The 23411-nt window shown below is 40.6% G+C and overlaps 2 protein-coding genes across 2 annotated transcripts; both read left to right on the top strand.

Moving 5' to 3' along the window:
• The first annotated feature begins 1139 nt into the window (after positions 1-1139).
• Positions 1140-3814, top strand: LOC133858455 (peroxidase 11). Its single transcript, XM_062293927.1, has 4 exons — positions 1140-1432; positions 2558-2749; positions 2844-3009; positions 3266-3814. The coding sequence occupies exons 1-4, from the start codon at positions 1190-1192 to the stop codon at positions 3685-3687; spliced, it is 1023 nt and encodes a 340-aa protein (XP_062149911.1). The 5' UTR covers positions 1140-1189; the 3' UTR covers positions 3688-3814.
• A 5384-nt stretch (positions 3815-9198) lies between these two features.
• On the top strand, positions 9199-11387 carry LOC133864870 (uncharacterized). The gene is made up of 4 exons (XM_062301336.1): positions 9199-9585; positions 10186-10398; positions 10635-11115; positions 11272-11387. Exons 1-4 carry the CDS (start codon positions 9199-9201, stop codon positions 11385-11387), a joined length of 1197 nt encoding a protein of 398 aa, XP_062157320.1.
• Positions 11388-23411: the final 12024 nt, after the last annotated feature.

The following is a 23411-nucleotide window of genomic DNA, read 5'->3' as shown; positions in this document are numbered from 1 at the left end:
TCGATATAGTTGATATACATTGCTCATGGCCAGGAAGGAGTCTGATCTGTACATTTGAGTCCAGGAAAAGATAACAAGACTTGGTCCTTACTGTCTAGTAGAGAGTTATCTTTCAGAGGGTGAATAGATGCATCGAATTGTTTAAGATGCTTTATTTTTATCTTCTGCTTTTCATCACCAAATTAAAACAGCAGGTTCAACTGCATCATTCTATATTGTCATAATTGAATACAAATCATGCCTCCTTCAGACTCTTTAAGGATCAAAGTTAATCACTTGATTTCTAAAGTGATTTCGATTTCTAAAAGGGAAGTGGCCCGGGTCGGGTTAATTAAGAGTAATATTGAACCTTTAAAAATAAATAAATCATGGACTAAATTGAAAAAAAAAAAAAAAAATTCAATAATTCCACTGGGGGGCCACTTGAGCCTGGGGCCTGATTTATAGCAGTTAGATTTGAGACCCGAAGATTTCATGGTTCAAGCACGTAAATCCTGTTGAATTGCCCTTGTCTGAATATGACAAAGTCAAATTCAAATTCACGTGAAACGTATCCTAATCTTGCACTTCATGAACACGACGTACTCTAACATCTTTTATCTCGTTCTGGATTATCTCCTGTAGAAAGCAGGCAAGAATATGAGAAATTAAGCATATGAATGCTTGTTTTTGAAGAAAGGTTGGACGTAACGTGAAATTTGATGGCCTAGGTTTTCGTAACGAACAATGGAATAGAAATTTAATATGGAAAGCAATAATTATCAGACAGTGACATCTGCTGAAAATTGCAGACTTGATCAATTTCTTTAAAAAATAAAAATAATAATAAAAAACATATGATTAAACTGCCATGTATAAAGAATGATGATCAAATCTAATCTGTTAAAATTAGACCATCGATCCAACCAGCTTTTAAGAGTTGAAGCAGTAAATTAACAGCTGCTTTCCGTTTGGTGACTTGCCCCAATGTTTGAAGTTACTTTTGGTTTTGGGAGTCCCACCAACCGGAACGATATTAGTTGCATCCTCTCTTGACTTCAGACTTCTCCATACAAAATACTCAAGCGGCCATGCATGGAAAAAAGCAAGCAGCTCTCCACTCTCCACTTTATGTGTATATATATATATATATCTCTGATCAGTCTCACCCATCTCTCCCACTCTCGATCTCCGCCAATTACTCAAGAAAATGGCACTTTTCCTTCGTTCAAAGCTCCTTCATCATCTGCAGCCATTCGTGCTTCTTGTTTTCTTCAGTTTCGGAGCCTCTAGATTGCATGCAAGTCCTCCTCCTCTAACGTTGGATTACTATGCATCTACTTGTCCAACTGTGCTCGAAACTGTCAGGAAAGAATTAGAATGTGAAGTCCAATCTGATCCACGTAATGCGGCCTTGATCCTTCGATTACATTTCCACGACTGTTTCGTTCAGGTACGTATATATATGGTAGCTAGACATCTATCTCTTCTATATATTCCAATTACATTCCAAGCTACATGCATGTCTGAAAGCTATATTCGTAAAAGCATCTCCAGCAGTAGTTTTACATAATCAATGCAGCAGTAGGGAAAGAGGGGAGGGAAAAAAAAAAAAAAAAAGACTATATAAACGTTCCCTCTAGCAAAATAGATGGAGATGCTCTGTTTTGAATCATCTGTTTGAGGGATCAATAATATAGCTATTATGAACCATATGAAGAATCTGCTAGCTTGTTTTCTAAAAACTATTGCATGAATGGCTAAAACCGATTAGAACTCCTAGCCAAATTAGTAAGATAAACAAGGAGGTGAACAATTTTGTGAGTCGTCGCTGAGGTGAGTTTTATTTCTTATTTTTTAGGGATAACTTCACAAAACGGTATCGAACTATCGGTTTTTTTGAAAAATGGGTACTGAACTATCAAACATCTCAAACTAGGGTTTTCAAGTTTTCAAACGTCTCACTTAAGGGTACTTTGTTAGGATTTGTTGTTAAATCTTGCCAAAATTCTCAAAATACCCATGTATTTATTTTTTTATAAAAATTTTCAAAGATTCAGGTATGTGTATTTTTGTAAATTCCGTTTAATTCTGATCAAAACCTAAATCTTAGCATTTTTTTTTCTTTTCTTTTTTTTTTTTTTAAAAAAAAAATGGGTATGTTCAGAATTTTGAGAGGACTTAACAGCAAATCCTTACGGAGTATCCTTAAGTGAGACATTTGGAAACTTAGATATCCTACTTTGAGACGTTTGATAATTCAATATATATATTTTTTTCAAAATGGCTGATAATTTAATACCCTTTTACGAAGTTATTCCTATTTTTTATATAACATCATTGACGACTATTGTCGTCGCTAATAGCTTCTCACGGCTATAACAAAATTCCCACCAAGTTATTTGTGATGGCATATTAACGACGATATTTTTGTGATTCTTTTTTCTTCTTTTTTTTTTTTCCTGAAATTAGCGACAGTCATAAAAGTCATCGCTAATGGCCAAATTTCTTGCAATGAAAGTAAGAAAAACAAGGAGGTAAACAATTTTGATAATTGGGGTATTTTATAAATGGGCAGGGATGCGATGGATCAATTTTGCTGGATGACACAATTACGTTAGAGGGGGAGAAGAAAGCTTCCGCCAACCAAAACTCTTTAAAAGGTTTCAAAATTGTTGATAGGATAAAGAACGAGCTCGAATCAGAATGCCCCGGGATTGTATCTTGTGCAGATATTCTCACCATTGCTGCAAGGGATGCTGTCATTCTGGTACGAAGAAAATGCTCAAATATTGGAGCTAATTCTCGATCTGTTTCCTTAACTGATCGTAAAAGTCTCGTAATTTCTTTTCATTGTTTGCCAGGTTGGTGGACCTTATTGGGATGTTCCTCTTGGAAGAAAGGATTCTACAACTGCAAGCCGTGCACTGTCGGACTCGAATCTTCCTACACCAGATGAAAACCTGCTCTCTGTCATTTCCAAGTTTCTTTATCAAGGCCTCTCAGTCACAGACATGGTGGCTCTGGCAGGTGCGCCCCTCTGCATGCATGCATGTTGCGTGTCTAGTCAATGTTCAAAAGTCTCTGATACCATTTTTGAAAAGATAATCAAATTGAAAATAAAGACAATAGCGAAAATAAAAGAAAATAGAGACAATGATTTTATCTATAACCTATGTCTACAAAATAAAGCTCTAAGAGCTGCATTTCGTTCTTATTCAATTGATGAATTTGCAATACAAAAGGCTGGTGTTTGTGCTTATAATCAACAGTATATATGCTGCAGGGGCACACACTATAGGCATGGCACGCTGTTCGAGTTTCCGATCAAGGATTTATGGAGACTTTGCAGCAACTTCAGGGCATGATCCTGTCTCTGAGTCACACCTCAACAGCTTGAAATCCATTTGCCCGTCTACGGGGGCAGACAATAACATATCAGCCATGGACTATGAAACTCCTAATCTTTTTGACAATTCCTTCTACCAGATACTGTTGAAAGGAGAGGGATTGCTCAATTCTGACCAAGCAATGTATTCGAGTGTGTTTGGGGTTGAAACAAAGGAGCTCGTGCGAAAATATGCAGCAGATCCGATTGCTTTCTTCCAGCAGTTCTCTGATTCGATGGTGAAAATGGGAAATATTACAAACCCAGATAGCTTTATCACCGGAGAAGTTAGGAGAAATTGCAGATTTGTCAACACTTGAGCTACCTACAACCCCACATTGCATAAAAAGCTGGGATATATAAAATAAACATATATAAATATATGTTATACTATAGAAATTGTTGTCTGTTTATTTTGTTTATTAAATATAATATGTATTTCTCCTATGTCTCAGCTAGTTTATGCAGTGTCAATGTACAACATATATCGATCGCAGAAGAAACTTTTCGTGAACCAAATTGTAAAAGCTCCATCACAGAAAGTTAATTATTCATATGGCGGCCATGATTATATATATATATATATATATATTCTTCGATCTCTTTTCAGCCATTACCGCACATAAAGCATCATTTTTTAATTTTTTTGTTTAAAGCGAATGCAATGGTAACCATGTGATGCAACAGACATATATTGTCCATTTTAGCATTCTTTTATATATGGTGAAGGACTCTCTTGCTTGCGTGCAAGAACTAATTAAGAAGAGTTACTTCTTCGTGGGAAATTTACTTTTCGTGCTTGAAATCACCTCTTTTAACTTCGGGTTTTTTGACGTCGAGGAGAACTAAGATTGTTCTAACAGCGTATGATAGTATCAAAAGTTAAGATTTGAAAATACAGGAAGGAATGCTAAAAAATTGAATTCAAAAATAGTACAGATCTAGCTGCCATTATATTGGCTAAGTTTGAGTATTTTTAAGTAAAATACTTAGAGAAAAAGAAATAAATAAAAATACAAAAAATAATCCTAAACTTGGAGGCAAAGCAGAATTCTTGTAGACAAAGAAAAAAGATATTATTCTAAAAATGATATTCTTCAAATATTTTGTATGCATGATTCTTTATATTCTTGTCTTTATCTTATTCAAAAAAATTATATTCAAATCTTATGCATGATTTTCTCTCGCATCAGTTTTTCGGTACTTTGCTCAATTGGGACTGCCTCCATAGTGACGAAATATATGTATATGTAAACATGTAGAAATTTGTGATGAAATATAAAACGGGAGAAAAGTAGCGGAAGTAAGAGAGAAAAGAGAAGAAATTTTTGAAGTGCGACGGAGATCAGAGATTTAAAGATCGAGGGGAATGTATATATAGTTTTTTTTTTTTTTTTTTTTTCTGCTGTTTGTATCTAATTTATCTGTGTAGAAGTCTACATGATTACATAAAAAACTGCTAATTACAAGTTTTGAAAAATCATATTTTAGCGTTATAATCTAATTTGGTGGTACAGTGAACTCGTGCTTCCATGGGCTCTATTTCATCACAATTTTGCTCCAGCTCTTGGTCAACTAGCTCAGGAAACTGTTCATATATATATATATATATATATATATATATATATATATATATGAGTAATGATTGAGTACCACACAAAGATACAACTTTTCACCACCTTACCTATGTGGCAAGGTGGTCCCCTACCTTAATTTATTTTTAAAAAATAAAAAAATTCAAAAAGTAGTGGGGGACCACCTTGCCATATAGGCAAGATGATGAAAAGTTGTATCTTTGGGTGGCATTCAATCATTACTCTATATATATATATTCTTGTACATTTTGTTGACCTATAATATTCAAATTAAAGCTATACTTCAAATAAATAATTTGAAGCAAATTCATTGAAATCTGAGACACTATTTGACTTAAGAATTTTATTCAACTCAACCAATCAAGCGTGCATATATATGTTTTTATTCAACTCATTTCTATATGATTAGTTGGTGCTAATTAATTAGGGATAATTGCACCGTTGGTCCCTATGGTATGCTATAATTATTTTTTCACTCCCTATGGTTTAAAAAGTTCATGAGAAGTCCTTGTGGTATGCAATAATTACGTTTTACTCCCTGAATCGATTTTCCGTCCACCATTTTGACGGAATCTGTTAACCCTACACGTCAGTGCCACGTGTCGCCAATAAGATGGCGACACGTGTTCATCTTAATAAAAAATAAATAAATAAACATTTTAAAAAATTTAAAAAAAAAAAAAAGAAAAAAAAAGGGCAGCCAACCACCCCTTGAGGGGTGGCCGCGCGCCACCCCCAATGGCTGCCGGGGTGGCTGGCCTGCCCTTTTTTTTAAAAAAAAAAAATAAGTTTATTTTTTTTAAAAAAAATAAATTTATATTTATTTATTAAAATTGACACGTGTCGCCATTTTATTGGTGCTAATTAATTAATGCATGCTTTGTTATAAAAATATATGTTTTACAAACCGCAAGCATCTATTCCTGGTTGTGTTTTTGCTTCCACCAAGCAATAGGTAATGCAATATTTGAAATCTGATCTAGTATCCCCGAAGGCCGACTCTTTAATTAGAAGCATAAAGAAAAATCAGGTCACTGTAATTGCAAGAAACTGTTCATGGAAAATTACATTTAAATTTCAACATTAAGCCATAGGGGTTATGCCAATATATATATATATATTAATTCAATCATGAATATGAAACGAATGTCAAAAGCGAGACATTTGCAAGATATAAGCGTAATTAAGAAAATTAGGTTTTACCCTATGTTTGTTTTCTGATTTAATATTTATTTATTTATTTATTTTTGACAAAAAGGGACTACACTTTTGCAAAAGTCAGAGTGATGCAGGGTAGTTTATAGGCAGATTAGTTCTACTAAAACGATCATATCTTGTGATTACAATATCGTATGAAGACAATCTTTGTGGCATTGTAAATCTTAAACAAAGTTATATTTTATGAATATTTTTCAATTTTAACATTTACTAGGACAAAACGGGTCATTAATGGAAGTTCAACAATCTGGTTTGGAAAGCTCAGGCGAAGTGCTGGTCAATTCCCGTTTGACTCAAGTGTTGCATTGCGTGTCTTGTCTAAACTAGAATTTATGTCGTTCGAACGAGCACAAGGCAGTAGCATCCAATCGCTACAATGGTCGAGAGGGTTAGACCAGTGAAGTATTTCCAATCGGACGAGCTTTGACGTCCGAGCGTTTGACTAGACACCTCAAAACCTAGTACTTGGCCAAACAATAGCGACTGTGGCACCGAACAGATGCCTTGCCAGGCTAGTGGGATGGGGTGTAGCATGCTCTCTCTCTCTACATATATATACATATGAAGGGGGTTGGGTCGGGTGTCAAAACACTGACCTTATAAAACCTGACTTCCTATGCGAACATAGTCGAAATTAAAAAATTTACCCAACCTCCGAACCGACCCATTTGAAAACCAACCTAATTTAGTATGTTTCGATCAGGGGCAACCGGTTAGATCTTAGAGCTAAATGAACACCCTTAATTTAAGCAATAAAATACGATTATAAATTTCTTACAAATCGAATTGTAAGAATTCCTCCAACTCAGTATTTAAAAGTAACATGTGTACTTCGAACATAACATATGTTTCTCACACGCTATAGACACATGATACTTGTAGAGATTAGATTGAAAAAAATTTCCACAGCTCAATTTGTTTGAAAGTTCTGTGCATATATAGAGAGTAATGATAGAAGTCTCTCTTGTGTCATTCAAATAATAATGTAGCTTTTAAAATCATAATTGAACTTGTGATTGATCATTATTAAATTTTGATAAAATAATAATTTTAAAACGTACTTCATTTTTAGAAAAACACAATATATATTGTTGGTACAGTTTCCGGTATGGTGACGTGTCGCCTAAGGATTCGCTGCCTGACTTTTTACCGAACATTTCAACCCTGCAAAAAGGAACAAACAACTCGTCGGGGGTGCCGACCACGCCCACTCCGATGCCTAAGTCAGTCTAAAAGGTTTTCTGTATAGAATCCTTAATCTTAATCTCAAGAGCTTAGAGAATTCGTATCTTATACCTGGTGTGACGATCTTTATTTATAGGCCGGACCTTCTTGACATTGAGTTGGATTAGGAGTTTGAGGAGTCCTAGCCCGGTTTGAATTTTCATCATATCTTCTGGAAATTTGAATAGGAGTGTTGAATCCGCAGTTGATTGCGTTTGTACTTCTTTAAATTCGATTCCATGTCAATAATCATCTTATCCCATAAATCATGGATCTGTAGTTTATCCCTGATCTCCTGGGATTCTATCCTTATCGAATTCTGAGACGGGTGTGGCGCATGGCACCTTCCTAAGAGATTGTAGCACATTTCAGCTGACCTCCGAGGTGATGATATCCGAGACGTTTCTGCTTTTACCTGGAGATCTCGGGATATATCCGCACCATAACAGGGTTGTGTAAGTCCGAGATGTTTATACTCTGAGATGTTGACTCATCCAATGGATATAACCCCGAGAAGATACCGCACCGACTCGATATCATACCGAGGTGTTATTACTCCGAGGCACAAATATCCGAGATACGTTCACTCCCTCTTGGCTGGGAGATCTCGGGATATTTTACACACCGTAACCTGGAATTTTAAGACCGAGACATCGTCATATCTCCGAGATGTCTTCGGACCTAAACGTCCTTCCCTTTACTGGATAGAACCATGCGGAACAAGTAGCCGAGACATAACTCCGAGATGTCATTGGATCCACGTGTCTCTAGGGTTGATTTTATCCCTAACAGTTACCCCCCTAATTCTCTAATTTCAGAAATAAACGGAAATAAGAGAATTACTTTCCAGCTGCCAGTCTGTATCTGATGTTTGCGCAGGGAGCGTCTTTTCAACAGTTCAAATTTTGAATTTGACCGCTTCTTTTCCCAACGTTGACGTCATCTCTGCACAGCCGCCTTTTTGTCATCATTAAATGGTATCGTCGAGGCAGCGTATTTAATGCTGAATTTACGGAAGGCGCGCCTTTTCCTCTTCGGAAATTTTGAATCGACAGCGCCCTTTGGCATTTCGGACACGTGGTAGTGGAGGAGTTTAAAGTTGGGATATTGTACTGTTCACTCACTGATACTTCTTTTTCTCGATACTCCATTGTCGTCTTCCTCCCCAAACTTTTCCTTTCTCTGTATTTTTCTGTTTCTGCCTTTCTTCTTTCTTCCATGGCTCCCAAGAAAGCTGTCTCAGCCTCGTCTCGGGTTCGGACAAAGAGACCCGACGGCTCTGTGGATCTTTCTCCTTTGGAGAGCAGGGTCGATTCCATCATCTTCGCGAAGCATGAGGGTGTCCTTCGCTCGAACTATGAAATTTCTCCAACTGTGAAGATGTTCTATCAGGCGCCTGGAGCTCGATTCATTAATGGCGGCGATATTACCCTTTATGAGAGGATGTTTCTTGCTGGGCTTCGATTACCGTTTCCGGAGATTGCTCGAGACTTCGTTCTTTTTCTGATGATCGCGCCCAGTCAGATAATGCCAAATGCTTGGCGGTACCTGTTCGCCTCTTACATCCTATGGAGGCTTGTGTTGAAGAAGGAGATGAACATCCTGCAATTCTTCCACATCTATAGGCCGAGGCAGACTGCAGAGGGAATGATTGAACTCTGCAGCCGTCACCCGCCTGTTTTCATCAAGCTCAAGAGTGGGCTGACGAACAACAAGTTCTGGGAGATGCAGTTTTTCAGAGTTTCCGGGGAGTGGGAATGCCCCGAAGGTACTCTCCTTCCTGAAGATCGTATGATGCCTCGGACTTGGCAGTTGTTGCGACCTGACCGAAGTGACCCCCCTTCGCTCACTGTATCCGAACTGGAGGATGTTAAGGAGATAAGTGGGTGGTCCGCTGCCAGAGTCAAGGCCGACAAGTTTGAAGAAGTCGATTTTGACAATCTCGTCACCGAGGAGAATATGAGGCAGTTTCTCGGATATGACATTCCGAGAGATAAACAGTTAATCACCAAGAGGGGAGCTGTCAAGAAGAGGAATGAAGCCCCTCCATCCCCGAGACCTATGACTAAGAAGAGGTCACCTGAGGAAGTTCTCGGGGATGTTCCTGCACAAAAGAAACAGAAGATTCCTTTGGCCGCCTCGGGTGCGAGGAGAACTCCTCCTTCGGCTCCATCACCTAGGGTAAGCGTTGAAGAGGGGTCTGCCAGCTTTCGGGGTTTCATTCCCGAGGCTAGTCCTGCTCCTTCCTTTGTTTCACGGGATGAGTCTGGCTCCGAGGCTTCGTTCCATGGTGAACAATGTGCGGTACCTGAGAGGTCTGGAGAAGGAGAAGGAAATGTACCTGAGGCCCGAGATGTCCCAGTTGCGCGTAGGGTAAAGCATCCGGCCAGGAAACGGAAGCTTACAGGCCAGGACCGAATGGCTCAAAGACTTGCGGACGCCGGGCGATTGTGGGGCAAAGCGGTTATAATACCTTCCGACAAAGAGGAAGTGCGTCAAGAGCCTGTCGCTTCAAGTGGTGACTTTCTCGAAGAGATGAATGAAGAAGTCGGCACCCCCCTAGACGAGCCTTTGGCTGAAGAGTCTGAAGTAGAAGGTACTCCCCGAACTCCTTCTTCGGAACGTCCAGAAACACCACCACCCCCTGAAGAAAATCGTGAAACGGGGTACTCCACCCCCCGAGTTTCATGTTCTGCGCCTATACAAACCGAGACTCCTACTGGACTGTCCGAGGCTGAGGACGTTGAAGAGCCTTGCCCCTCTCGGGAAGTGATTGATCAGGGGGTGCCGGGATCTGCTCCTGGAACTCAAAGTCCCGATCAACCCGAAACAACTCCCCATGTTGGAGTGGCTGAGGAGTCTCGGATCGAATCCGAGAACGTTACTCCTGAAGCTGGCGTGCTCCCCGAGACTTCTACTAGGAGCGAGTCTCGTGCTGAGGCCAGCCCAAGTACCGGGGCTGTACCTCAAGTGGGTCCTAGCTCTTCCTCCAGGGTCTCGGCCGGCTTCGAGATTTTGGGCAGGGGTCTTCTGGGTCATCCGATGGAGGCCATAAAGAACTTAATCCCCGAGGGATATCTGGGGAATGCAGGGGCGTCTTCTCCCGAGAAGATCGCCCAAGGCATTCTCATCTCTCATTATCAGGTAAGTTTCTGGAGCTAGGACTTTTTATTCTGTTTGCATCCCGATTCTGACTTTGCTTACTTTTTTCTTGACAGCTTCTTGTGAAGATGACTGCCCTCTGGCAGAAGTGCGAAAATTGTCCTGCGCCTCCGCCCACTCCTTCCCCCGAAGTTCAAGCCCGCATCTCGGGTTTAGAGGATGAAGTTGCGGCGCTGAAGTCTCTTCTTCAGTCCAAGGACGAGGAACTCGCGTCCCGGGAATCAATTATATCCGAGATGCGTTCTGCTAACGCTCGTTTGAGTAACGAAGTGGCGGAGGCCAACGGTCGATACGCTCGCTCTATTGAAAGTCTTTCTTCCGAGCTGGATCGTGCGGACCAATTGTCTATTCGTTTGTCGGCTGTGCAGAATGAATGCTCCGAGGCGTGCAAGAATGCGTTGAGTGCCGAGGCTGAAAAGGACAAACTCAAAGATGAGGTTGAAAGACTTACAGCCGAGAGGGATAAAGCTCTCAAGGCGCAGGATCACTCGGAGAGTCTCTTGATTCGTCTCAGGGCTAGATATGACGCCGATCGGGCAAAGCTTAAACGTTATCAGAAGCAGTTGAGCTATGCGCCTTATCTTCGGGATCAGAGTTGGGGTCGGGGTTGTCATTGGGGTTTCGAAAATTTTCGAACTTTGGTGACAAATCCTCAATATAAATTTGATCCCGAGACGGTTGATCCGACGTTGGTGGGTTTTCCAGAAGAAGCCATTGACGAGATGGAGGAGTTTGGTAAGGACTTCATGCCCGACGTTCCGAATTGGGGTCTTGACGCGCCAGTTCCCGAAGAAGACCCTCTTGACGATCCTGCTAGCTAGAAGCTGTTTTCTTGAATTTTTATCTTCTCTTTTCTTTACCTGTACATTTTTCTTTGTATAAAACTTAGAATATGATATCTTTTGAATGAAATTTCTACCTTCTGCTTAGGCATTTTCTTTTCTGTTTTCGGTGTCGGATAAGCCGAAAAACCTTTTCTGCTCTCGGTGTTTGACAGACTTCGGGTTGTCTAAGGAAAGGACGTGGGCAGATTCTTTCCTGGATGCTCTTGTCCTTCCGAAAACCTGCAATCCTTTAGGTTTTTCTTGCTCTCGGTTTTGGAAAGACCGAGAGACTTTTCCTGTTCTTGGTGTCGAACAAACCGAGAGACTTGTCCTGCTCTCGGTACTGAGTGACCGAGAGACTTTTCCTGCTCTTGGTGTTGAATGACCAAGAGACTTTTCTTGCTCTCGGTTTTGGACAAACCGAGAGGCTTTTCCTGCTCTCGGTGCTGAGTGACCGAGAGACTTTTCCTGCTCTTGGTGTTGAACAAACCGAGAGACTTGTCCTGCTCTCGGTACTGAGTGACCGAGAGACTTTTCCTGCTCTTGGTGTTGAATGACCAAGAGACTTTTCTTGCTCTCGGTTTTGGACAAACCGAGAGGCTTTTCCTGCTCTCGGTGCTGAGTGACCGAGAGACTTTTCCTGCTCTTGGTGTTGAATGACCAAGAGACTTTTCTTGCTCTCGGTTTTGGACAAACCGAGAGGCTTTTCCTGCTCTCGGTACTGAGTGACCGAGAGACTTTTCTTGCTCTCGGTTTTGGACAAACCGAGAGGCTTTTCCTGCTCTCGGTACTGAGTGACCGAGAGACTTTTCTTGCTCTCGGTTTTGGACAAACCGAGAGGCTTTTCCTGCTCTCGGTACTGAGTGACCGAGAGACTTTTCCTGCTCTTGGTGTTGAATGACCAAGAGACTTTTCTTGCTCTCGGTTTTGGACAAACCGAGAGGCTTTTCCTGTTCTCGGTACTGAGTGACCGAGAGACTTTTCTTGCTCTCGGTTTTGGACAAACCGAGAGGCTTTTCCTGCTCTCGGTACTGAGTGACCGAGAGACTCTTCCTGCTCTCGGTTTTGGACAAACCGAGAGGCTTTTCCTGCTCTCGGTACTGAGTGACCGAGAGACTTTTCTTGCTCTCGGTTTTGGACAAACCGAGAGGCTTTTCCCAAGTATGTAAATCGGATTGATTCTTGGATTTCTGCGATTGTCAGTAGATACTGGGAATAGACATTCTTTATTGAATATGAAATTGTTTGTAAAAAACTGAAAAAAGAGAACAATGAACTACATAAAATATTTTTTCAGGTGCTCGGCATTCCATGATCTTGGAAGTATCTTTCCGGTCTCGGTCATCAAGCGATAAGCTCCCTTCTGATGGCATCCTATTACCTTGTAGGGGCCTTCCCATCCGGGTCCCATTTTGCCTTCCGTTGGATCTTTCGTCATCAAGCTCACCTTCCTGAGTACCCAATCTCCGATTTGGAACTTTCTGGGCACCACCTGTTTGTTAAAGTACCGAGCCGTTCGATTCTGATATGCCGCCCATGTGACATGAGCGTCGTCTCTTTTCTCTTGCAACAGGTCCAGGTGTACCTTAGCATTCTCGTCGTTGAGTCCTGGATTGTAGTGAGCCACCCGGAAGCTTGGAGATCCTACTTCCACAGGAATCACAGCCTCGGTTCCGTATGTAAGTGAGAATGGTGTCTCGCCCGTTGGAGTTCTTCTGGTGGTTCGGTACGACCACAGCACCTCTGGAACGTAATCAACCCATGCTCCTTTCTTTTTATCAAGCTTTTTCTTCAGGATCTTTACCAAGGTCTTGTTTGTCGCCTCTACTTGACCATTTGCCTTCGGGTATTGTACCGAAGCATAATGGTTTCGGATACGGAGCTCCGAACACCACTTCCGAAACGGTTCACAGTCAAACTGCTTCCCATTATCTGTGACGAAAGCATGGGGAATCCCGAACCGGCACACCACTGACTTCCAGAGGAAGGTTATGGCATTCGCAGTAGTTATAGCTGCTAATGCTTCTGCTTCCGCCCATTTAGTAAAGTAGTCTACAGCTACAATCAAGAACTTCCGTCCACCTTTTCCTACCGGCATCGGACCAACTATATCCACCCCCCATTTTGCAAATGGCCATGGAGAAGTGAGGGGGATGAGCTTCTCGGGACTTGCTTTCATGATTCTTGCGAATCTCTGGCATTTATCACAGGCTTTGACAAGAAGAGCTGAGTCTTTTTTGATCGTGGGCCAATAGTAACCTGCTCGGATGGTTTTTTGCGCCAGCATCCTTCCTCCTGAGTGGTCTCCGCACACTCCTTCATGAATTTCCCTGAGGACATAATTCGATTCGGCCTTGGAGAGGCATTTGAGAAGGGGTTCGGAATATCCCCTTTTGTACAGTGTATCCCCGAGGAGGCAAAACCGTGCTGCTTGTATCTTCACCCTCCGAGCTGCAACCTTATCTTCGGGCAACAACCCATGTCTAAGGAACTGGATAATGTCCCTAGCCCACTCTGGCTCCTCCGGTGCTGAGTCTACTTCCATAACCTTGGTCCTCGGGGCTATCGAAGGCTCGGTCAGAACAATAATTTGCCTTCTTGACGCTTCCATCTCTTCCTCTGTTCCCGACGCGATCTTTGAGAATTCATCAGCTCGAATGTTTTCCTCCCGAGGTATATTTGTGATGACAAACCTTTCAAAATAGGACTGGAATCTCCGTACTTCTTCCAAATACCTGGCCATTCTATCTTCTTGTGCTTCGAATTGCCCTTGGACTTGGCCTACGACCACCTGAGAGTCACTCCGGATTTCGACATTGGTTGCCCCCATCTCTCGGGATAATGCCAAACCTGCTATCACCGCTTCGTACTCAGCTTCATTGTTTGTTGTAACGAAGTCCAGTTTCACAGCAAAACCGAATTCTTGCCCTTCGGGATTCCTGAGGAGGACTCCTACTCCGCTTCTGCTCTGTGTAGAGGAGCCATCTACAAACACAACCCAGGTTGACTCCTTAGGAAGTTCTTCTGCTTCAGGAATGTTACAGAATTCTACCAGGAAATCTGCTAAAGCCTGTCCTTTGATAGCCGTCCGAGGATGAAACTCGATATCAAACTGTCCGAGCTCCACCGCCCAGTTGACTAACCTTCCCGAGAGGTCAGGCTTTTGCAACACCTTCTTCATTGGATACTCGGTTAAAACTCGGATAGCGTGAGCTTGAAAGTATGGCCTCAATCTTCTAGCTGAAATGATTAAAGCGAACGCCAACTTCTCGATCCGAGGGTATCTCCCCTCCGCACCATGAAGTGCTTTGCTTGTAAAGTAGACCGGTTTCTGAACCCCTGAATCTTCTCGGACTAGCACCGAGCTTACTGCTGAGGGAGAGACTGCCAGATAGAGATAAAGAATCTCCCCTTCGGTTGGGCAGCTCAACAGTGGTGGATTGGCCAGATATTCCTTCAATTTTTCGAAAGCTTCTTCACAATCCTCACTCCATATAAATGCTTTTCGTAAAATTTTAAAGAAGGGAAGGCACTTATCTGTCGACCGTGATATGAAACGGTTCAAGGCCGCAATTCTCCCTGTCAGTCGTTGAAGTTGTTTTGTTGTTCTCGGGGCCTCCATCTCGAGGACAGCTCTGACCTTCTCTGGATTAGCTTCAATGCCCCTTTGTGATACCATAAACCCCAGGAACTTGCCTGAAGAAACTCCGAAAGCGCACTTTGCAGGGTTGAGCTTCATGTTGTATTTTCTTAGAGTCCGAAAAGTTTCTCGGAGGTCTTCTATGTGTTTGTTTGCCCGAACACTCTTAACCAGTATGTCATCTACGTATGCCTCAACGTTTCGGCCAATTTGACTTTGAAACATCCGGTTCACCAGTCGTTGATATGTGGCTCCAGCATTCTTCAATCCGAAGGGCATCATCTTATAGCAATAAAGTCCTCGGTCTGTGATGAAAGCAGTTTTCTCCTGGTCTGTTTCTTCCATGCAGATCTGATTGTACCCCGAGAAGGCATCCATGAAGCTCAAGAGCTCATGCCCGGCCGTCGAATCCACCAATAAATCAATCCGAGGCAGGGGAAAGCTATCCTTCGGACATGCTTTATTCAGGTCGGTGAAGTCTACACACATCCTCCACTTCCCGTTGGACTTCTTTACCAGCACTACATTGGCCAGCCATTCGGGATAATCTACCTCTCGGATGAATCCAGCTTTCAGCAACTTCTCTACTTCTTCAGCAACTGCCGTGTTTCGTTCGGCGGCAAAAGCTCTTCTTCTCTGCTTCACAGGGCGATAATTTGGGTCCACATTCAGCTTATGGACTATAACCGAGGGATCAATCCCCGGCATGTCTTCATGGCTCCAGGCAAATACATCTTTGTTGCGCCTCAAGAACGCCACCAGATCTTCCTTCCGGGGTTGAGGGAGTTGTGAGCCTATATGAATTTTGTTTCCCGAGTCGCCTATCTCGAACTCCTCCAAGGCTTCCACAGGCTCCCCCAACGGTGATTGCTATTTTCCATCCTCCTTAGTTCTCTCCCCCCGACCGTGCTGCCTCGGGGTATCTTTCAAGGACAGATTGTAGCATCTCCTAGCCTCCTTCTGGTCTCCTTTTACCTCTCCAACTCCTTCTTCTGTTGGAAACTTCATGCTGAGATGTGGTGTTGAAGTCACCGCTTTGAAATCGTTGAGAGCCGTACGTCCTATAATTGCATTGTAGGCCGAGACCTTATCAACTATTAGGAATTTTACCATAAGTCCCGGCTGTCACAGGTAAATCGATAGAACCGAGAGGCAACACCTTCTCTCCGGCAAAACCCTGTAGCTGGCACGAGACCGGAACCAACTTTTCCAATGGAACACCCATGTGATCGAAAGCTGATTTAAACAGAATATCAGCCGAGCTCCCAGTGTCAATGAGGATCCGCCGGGTCTGATAGTTTGCTATGGTCAAGGTGACCACGAGGGCGTCTGTGTGCGGAAGCGAGACTCCAGCATAATCATCATCAGAAAACCCTATAACCAGAGGGTTATACTTCCGAGATTTTGGGGGCCTCTGGACCGAGTAAACTTCGAAATCATCGAGCTGCCTGGCGTATGCTTTCCGAGCTGAGTTGGACTCGCCTCCTCCTCCGAATCCTCCCGAGATGGTGTGGATGATAGGGATATTGCCCTGCTGTGCCCCCCGAGGCCTGCTTCTACTTCTCTCCCTTCTTTCATCCCTCCGAGGCCGAGGTGCTGGCTCTCGGCTTCTTTCTCTTCTTTCATCTTGTCTCGGTTGATAGTTTCTTCTATTATCCCGATCTTCTTCCCTCCTAGGCCTCGGATAGTGATCTCGCTCCTGTCGATTCCTCTCATTGGCGAGGAATCGGACTAGCTTCCCATTTTCAATGAATTTCTCGATCAACTGCCTCAATGAAACACACTGCTCGGTCAGATGACCGTGTGAATCGTGGAAGGCGCAGTACTTGTGAGCCAAATATGGAGGGGGATTTCCTTGAATGGGTCTCGGTTTCTGGTAATTCGGATCTTTCTTGAGTTCCATGAGCACCTCGGTGATGGAGGTGTTCAACGGTGTCCACTTATAATCTCCGAAATTTTTCTTCACCTTCTTATATTCTGCGGGACCAGCATCCTGTACTGGCTCAGGATTCTTCTTTTTGTTAGGCTTCTCAGTGGACGGCTGCTGTTGTTGCTGGGAATTACTGAGGAGAGCTCGGAGCGTTTCTTCCTGGTTGATGTACCTGTCCATCTTCACCATAAAGGTTTGAAGATCTTTCGGCGGTTTCAACGCCAATTCCGCCATCAGAGGTCCATCTTTTTTCAAGCCTTGAAAGATTGCACCGTAAATGAAGTCGTCTGGTGCACTCTCTGTGTTCAGCTTCTCCTGGTTGAACCTCCACAGATAGTCTTTTAGAGACTCATTTGGTCCCTGCTGCACAGAGAGTAAGTACCCTCGGGGTTTCCTTCTAGCTCTCCCGGATACGAACTGGGCCAGGAATTTTCGTCCAAGGGTGTCGAAGCAATCAATCGACCTTGGTGCGAGATTCCTGAGCCAGTCTCGGGCTTTTCCTGACAGGGTGAGAGGAAAAGCTCGGCATGCCACAGCATCTGGTGTCTTGTGCAGGGAGACATGGGACCTGAAATTGTCCAGATGCTCCACTGGATCTTCGCTGCCAGAGAAGACAGGAATGTCAGGTACCTTGAATCTTCCGGGTAAGTCGCAGTTGGACACTTCTTCGGTGAATATGGATTCCTTGTGCTGGAAGAGGTTGTCAACAAGGGACTCCTTCCCATCACGCCTCTGGTCAATCGTCTTTGACAGCATATCATATTTCGCGCCCAGATCCTGGACCATCTTCTGCAACCTCCTTTCTGCCTCCGTGGGTGGAACCGGATTGATGGGCTCTCCACGATTCTCGTTCCGCCCGTTTCTCTCTCCTGAACCTTCGTGGTTTGTCCCATCGGCTACATCATGATCGGGCGGCGGAGTTCGTGCGGCTAGGAGCACAGCGTTCTGAGCCAACAAATCCTCCACATTCTTCTGCGCCTGGGCTAACTGTTGACTCAGTTGGGTTATTCGAGCCTCTGGATCCGCAGATTCTGCTTCTCCACGAGCATCGTCTCGGCTGGATGGCGGCACTTCGTTTAAGATCGATTTGGAACGTCTCGTCGTCACCATTGCGGATTTGTTTTTCGTAAGAACAATTGATCGTTCCCACAGACGGCGCCAAACTGTTGGTACAGTTTCCGGTATGGTGACGTGTCGCCTAAGGATTCGCTGCCTGACTTTTTACCGAACATTTCAACCCTGCAAAAAGGAACAAACAACTCGTCGGGGGTGCCGACCACGCCCACTCCGATGCCTAAGTCAGTCTAAAAGGTTTTCTGTATAGAATCCTTAATCTTAATCTCAAGAGCTTAGAGAATTCGTATCTTATACCTGGTGTGACGATCTTTATTTATAGGCCGGACCTTCTTGACATTGAGTTGGATTAGGAGTTTGAGGAGTCCTAGCCCGGTTTGAATTTTCATCATATCTTCTGGAAATTTGAATAGGAGTGTTGAATCCGCAGTTGATTGCGTTTGTACTTCTTTAAATTCGATTCCATGTCAATAATCATCTTATCCCATAAATCATGGATCTGTAGTTTATCCCTGATCTCCTGGGATTCTATCCTTATCGAATTCTGAGACGGGTGTGGCGCATGGCACCTTCCTAAGAGATTGTAGCACATTTCAGCTGACCTCCGAGGTGATGATATCCGAGACGTTTCTGCTTTTACCTGGAGATCTCGGGATATATCCGCACCATAACAGGGTTGTGTAAGTCCGAGATGTTTATACTCTGAGATGTTGACTCATCCAATGGATATAACCCCGAGAAGATACCGCACCGACTCGATATCATACCGAGGTGTTATTACTCCGAGGCACAAATATCCGAGATACGTTCACTCCCTCTTGGCTGGGAGATCTCGGGATATTTTACACACCGTAACCTGGAATTTTAAGACCGAGACATCGTCATATCTCCGAGATGTCTTCGGACCTAAACGTCCTTCCCTTTACTGGATAGAACCATGCGGAACAAGTAGCCGAGACATAACTCCGAGATGTCATTGGATCCACGTGTCTCTAGGGTTGATTTTATCCCTAACATATATATATATATATATATATATATATATATATATATATATATATATATATATTATAAAATTACTCGCACATATAATATCCACTATGAACAGTCAAGGTAAGAGCTTTTTAGGTATTCTTCCATCAAGAAAAAGTGAGCCGAAAGGGCCAAAAAAAGTTTGAACAAAGTGAATCAGTACATGAAATTCATAAAACTTTATGGAGATTCATCATCACCTTTAATTGTAGACCCAACTGACATTCTTCCTCTCTACTCTTCAACTTCAAGATCTTTGCATCCCACGTTTTTTCTTTTAGCAGATCTTTGCATCTCTAGCAAGTTATATATAACTTAACTTAACGTACACCAACAATAAATTAACTAATTAAAAAAAAAAAAAACAATAAATTAACTGGATATGACTAAGTCAAACCTATGAGCTTTGAAGTTCAAGCCACGATAGGAATACAATAAGCCTATTTTCTTAACTAATTTATTAATTACACTTGATTGAGCATCTTAACTAATGTGCATGCATCTATTTCATTTCCTTAATTTTTCTACGGGAAGGACATTGATCGATCCAATAGTCCAATCTCATAAATTTCTGCTATCACACTTTATGTAAAAAATACAATGGAGTATATTATATATAGTTCTTTATAAATTGATATGGTAATTTTTCACGTAATAAAATGTAAATATTTATGTACGTGCGGTAAAAACAGTCACGTAAGTTTGAAAAAAAGAGATTAAACAAAATCTCATTTATTTGATAAGAAATGTTAAAGGTATCTAATCTTTTACTAAGAGATGGGTAGTAAGATGGTGTGGAGCTTATTTATTGGAGATGATCAAAACAATATATATATATTTAATGAATAAGGAGATCTATTATTAACAAAAGAATCAACTGTACAAAGAATATCAACAAACATCAAAACACATTACAAACAGAGAATAATCCTGTGAAAACAATTCTAACACGAAAACAACTAAACAGACAAATGTTCAAACAACAAACTGAACTAACACAAAATGTTAACATCAATATTCCATTTGTGACATAGGTTGATGTTGTCTATAGTCTTCTTGAACTTCTCTTTTCCAAAAATCTCAAACCGAACCTCTTAAAAAATTAACTTCAAGATCTGCTCTCCAGTTCTAGCTAACTTAATTTTGGTGTCCATCTCTTGATAAAAGATTTGATACTCTTAGCATTTCAATAAGATTAAAGGGAAGAGAGAAAAAGTAATAATCAGTGAGAGAGAGAGGGGTTAAAGAATTAGAAAGCTGTGGTTAAGAGATCTCGAATCCCCAACCCCTGCCCCATGTTGTTTTTGGACGGGATTTGAATGCTTGGATTTAGCTTTCCGAAAAGGAGAGCCATGCCAAGTTGCCAACCGTGAACCAACTCTTACTAATATCATATTTATATAATTGTACTTTAATTGTTATTTTTATCGTTTACATATATATGGTACCACTCAATAAGTCTCCGAAAGGACACACCTTTAAACGTGGCGAAACCCCATTTGCCAAGTTCTTGGCTTTCCAATAATTTTATGTGGAGAAAATGATACCATCCAAGGAATCTGATTACGATCGATCCCCTTTTCTTTAACAGATGGAGTGGTGTACACCAATATAAAATTCTTTTTTTTTTTCTTATCTTACCATGCCTTGTGAAACCAACCCAGTAAGCACAAATACACTTTTACTTCTTACGGATTCAAATACCGTGCAGTATCTACCATCTTGGGTCTAGCTTGCATGGATTGATCGATCTCATCAACAATGTAAAAATGTTAAAAAAAGAAAAAAAAGAAAAGAAAAAAGAATGAGTGTTTCTAGTGGGGTAGCCGAACCGATAAATGATTTTTGTATATTACTTTTTTAAATCAATCATTGAATTTGTAAGACCCACAAGGATCCACGTGTGGGTCATATAGATCCAATGATTAATTTAGAAAAGTGATGTATAAGAGATGTGCATGTAACATATCTCGGCCGAACCACTCCAGATCGGCTGTTTGGGCGCTGTATTGCATCAGAACCACCAAACTCTTTTGTTTTTGCCATTGTTGGCAAGATTCGGACCGCTCGCTTTAAATAAATGGTCTATAAAAAGTGTATTGTACCCTAGAAAAAACTTAGCCCTAGGTATTTGATGGGATTCGAATCCTACGGTCTATTTGTTAAAAAATTTAAAACTTTTTTTTTTTTTTTTTTCACTTCTCAAACGTTGAAAATGACAAAACACTTATCAAAATATAAAACACATAATATATTTTTAAAAAATAATTAATATTATATATATATATATTTGTCTAGGGAGGAGATTGTTCATGTACAAGTATTTTTTCATAGGGGTGTTTATTACATGTATAACAAATAAAAACAATAATATTTTTTTTAAATAAAAAAATGTTGGGATAATGCTGTAGTCTTGGTGGCTAAGAGATGGCCGCTAGAAAGATATGGCAACCAAGGACGCCATATCAACACAATGAAAGTGGTGGCAACAACTTAGAGCAAAACTCTTTGGTTTTCAAAAAAGAAAAGAAAAAATTAAAGTTTTTCTTTTATTTTGTAAAAATACTTCTCAGTTTTTGGTTTTTCAAAAACTTCACAAAATTCTCCCAATACAATTTTCATTTTTGAACCCCACAAACAACACTATATAAAAATAGCTCACACTAAATCAATTCCCAAATTTTACATTTTTCAAAATTCAAAATCCAAAATACTCTTCTATCTTTACCAAATCAACACCTAATTTTGTAGTGTTATAAAGCAAGTGCAAAGAGAGATTTATTATTTTAAAGCTTGGGTCTTTGTGATTGCAAGTCCCAATGCTAAGTAATAATGGCATCAAAGAAAAAGAGAAAATACATTATCGACAATTTTACTGTTTGAATTGTAATAAGTGTGTGAAAGTTTTTATAGAGTTTACTTGTTTGAATAAGTCTCAGATAATATACCCTCTACTCGGACAACTAAATCTCATAAAAACGTTCTCATATTTTTTGTCCAATAGTAATTTGGACAACAAATTACTTGAGTACATCCACTAATGACCTAAGTTACGAAAGCATACTATCTATTTTTATTGATTAATTTATTTTTAAATAAAATTATTATTATTATTTTAAAGCATTAAGCCTTAACACTTGCATGGAGAAAGGAAGATCCAAAAACTGGCTTATTTTTGTTTTGCACAACCTTTTATGTACAAAAAATATTTTTTAAATTTTTTAACGTAATTCCAAGCATACCCTTAAAGTTCAAGATAATAGCAACCTTGAATTTGAGAAAAGAAAAGAAAAGAAAATATACACATATTCTCCTTAAACTAACACCCAATTTATAATGTCATTTAAACTAAATATTGCATCAATGTTCCTTAAAACTACCAAAAATTTGCAATGTACTCCCAATTAACAAAAATACCCTTATAAACATTTAAAAAAATTCAAAATTCAAAATTCAAAAAAACCAAAAACTAAGAAATCAAAAAAAAAAATCTGGAAAAGGGAATGGCCAAGGGGTAGCGCGGCCACCCCTCTTCTCGCCTCTCTCCCTCTCTCTCTCTCTTTTTGTTTTTGTTTTTTGTTCTTTTTTTTTTTTTTTTTGTAGTTTATAGTTTTGAATTTAAATTTCATTTTTTTTTTTCTAGTTTTAAATTTTTCTTTTTTCGAATTTATAGGATATTTTTATGTTATTGAAATAAAATTTGGGTAATTTTTGCCTTTTTGAAGCAAAAGAGTATATTCTAAATTTTTGGTAGCTTAGGAAACATTAATGCAGTCTATAATTTGGGAGGACATTATATAAGTATTACTACGAGAAAAATGTATAAAAAAACTCCAATAATCTAGATTTCACCTTTTATTAATTATTATTTTTTCTTTTCTTTTAAGTTTCAAACTTATCACATCACCCCTTAAAATTTGCATTTTTTATCAAATAAGTTTTTACATTTATTTTCCGTTAAATCAAATCAGTTAATTTACATCAGACACACGCTACACAAGATACACAATGCCATTGACCCGTCAATTCAAAACTTAAAATTATACAAGCCAGCCATAACATAAAAAACAAAAAACATCTGTGGTGGTGAAAGGAGGGATTAGAGGCTAATTTCAATAATTTAGCAGGAGGATGCCCCCATAATCTATACCAGCAGCACACAAGATAGATAAGACGGTTTAGTTATCAGGCTCAGATACCTTAGATCTCCCCTCAAATAATGCACAATTGCACGCTGCTTGATGTTATATATATATATAGTATATGATCAATGTGTGTGAATGGGAGGAGAAGGTTGTGGGTTTTGATTTCTTGACCAAACAAACCCTATTTTATAGATGTTAAT

This window comes from Alnus glutinosa, chromosome 1, assembly GCF_958979055.1.
Source record: "Alnus glutinosa chromosome 1, dhAlnGlut1.1, whole genome shotgun sequence".
Classification (NCBI taxonomy): domain Eukaryota; kingdom Viridiplantae; phylum Streptophyta; class Magnoliopsida; order Fagales; family Betulaceae; genus Alnus; species Alnus glutinosa.
This window is presented reverse-complemented; position numbering and strand designations above follow the sequence as displayed.

Bases quoted from the DNA above. Each gene is read 5' to 3' on its own strand.
- LOC133858455 (XM_062293927.1), top strand. From the start codon at position 1,190: ATGGCACTTTTCCTTCGTTCAAAGCTCCTTCATCATCTGCAGCCATTC. The intron at 1,433-2,557 runs GTACGTATATAT...ATAAATGGGCAG, and splicing joins TCCACGACTGTTTCGTTCAG to GGATGCGATGGATCAATTTT. The intron at 3,010-3,265 runs GTGCGCCCCTCT...TATATGCTGCAG, and splicing joins AGACATGGTGGCTCTGGCAG to GGGCACACACTATAGGCATG.
- LOC133864870 (XM_062301336.1), top strand. From the start codon at position 9,199: ATGCCTCGGACTTGGCAGTTGTTGCGACCTGACCGAAGTGACCCCCCT. The intron at 9,586-10,185 runs GTAAGCGTTGAA...GTGATTGATCAG, and splicing joins CTTCGGCTCCATCACCTAGG to GGGGTGCCGGGATCTGCTCC. The intron at 10,399-10,634 runs GTCTCGGCCGGC...CTTCTTGTGAAG, and splicing joins GTCCTAGCTCTTCCTCCAGG to ATGACTGCCCTCTGGCAGAA.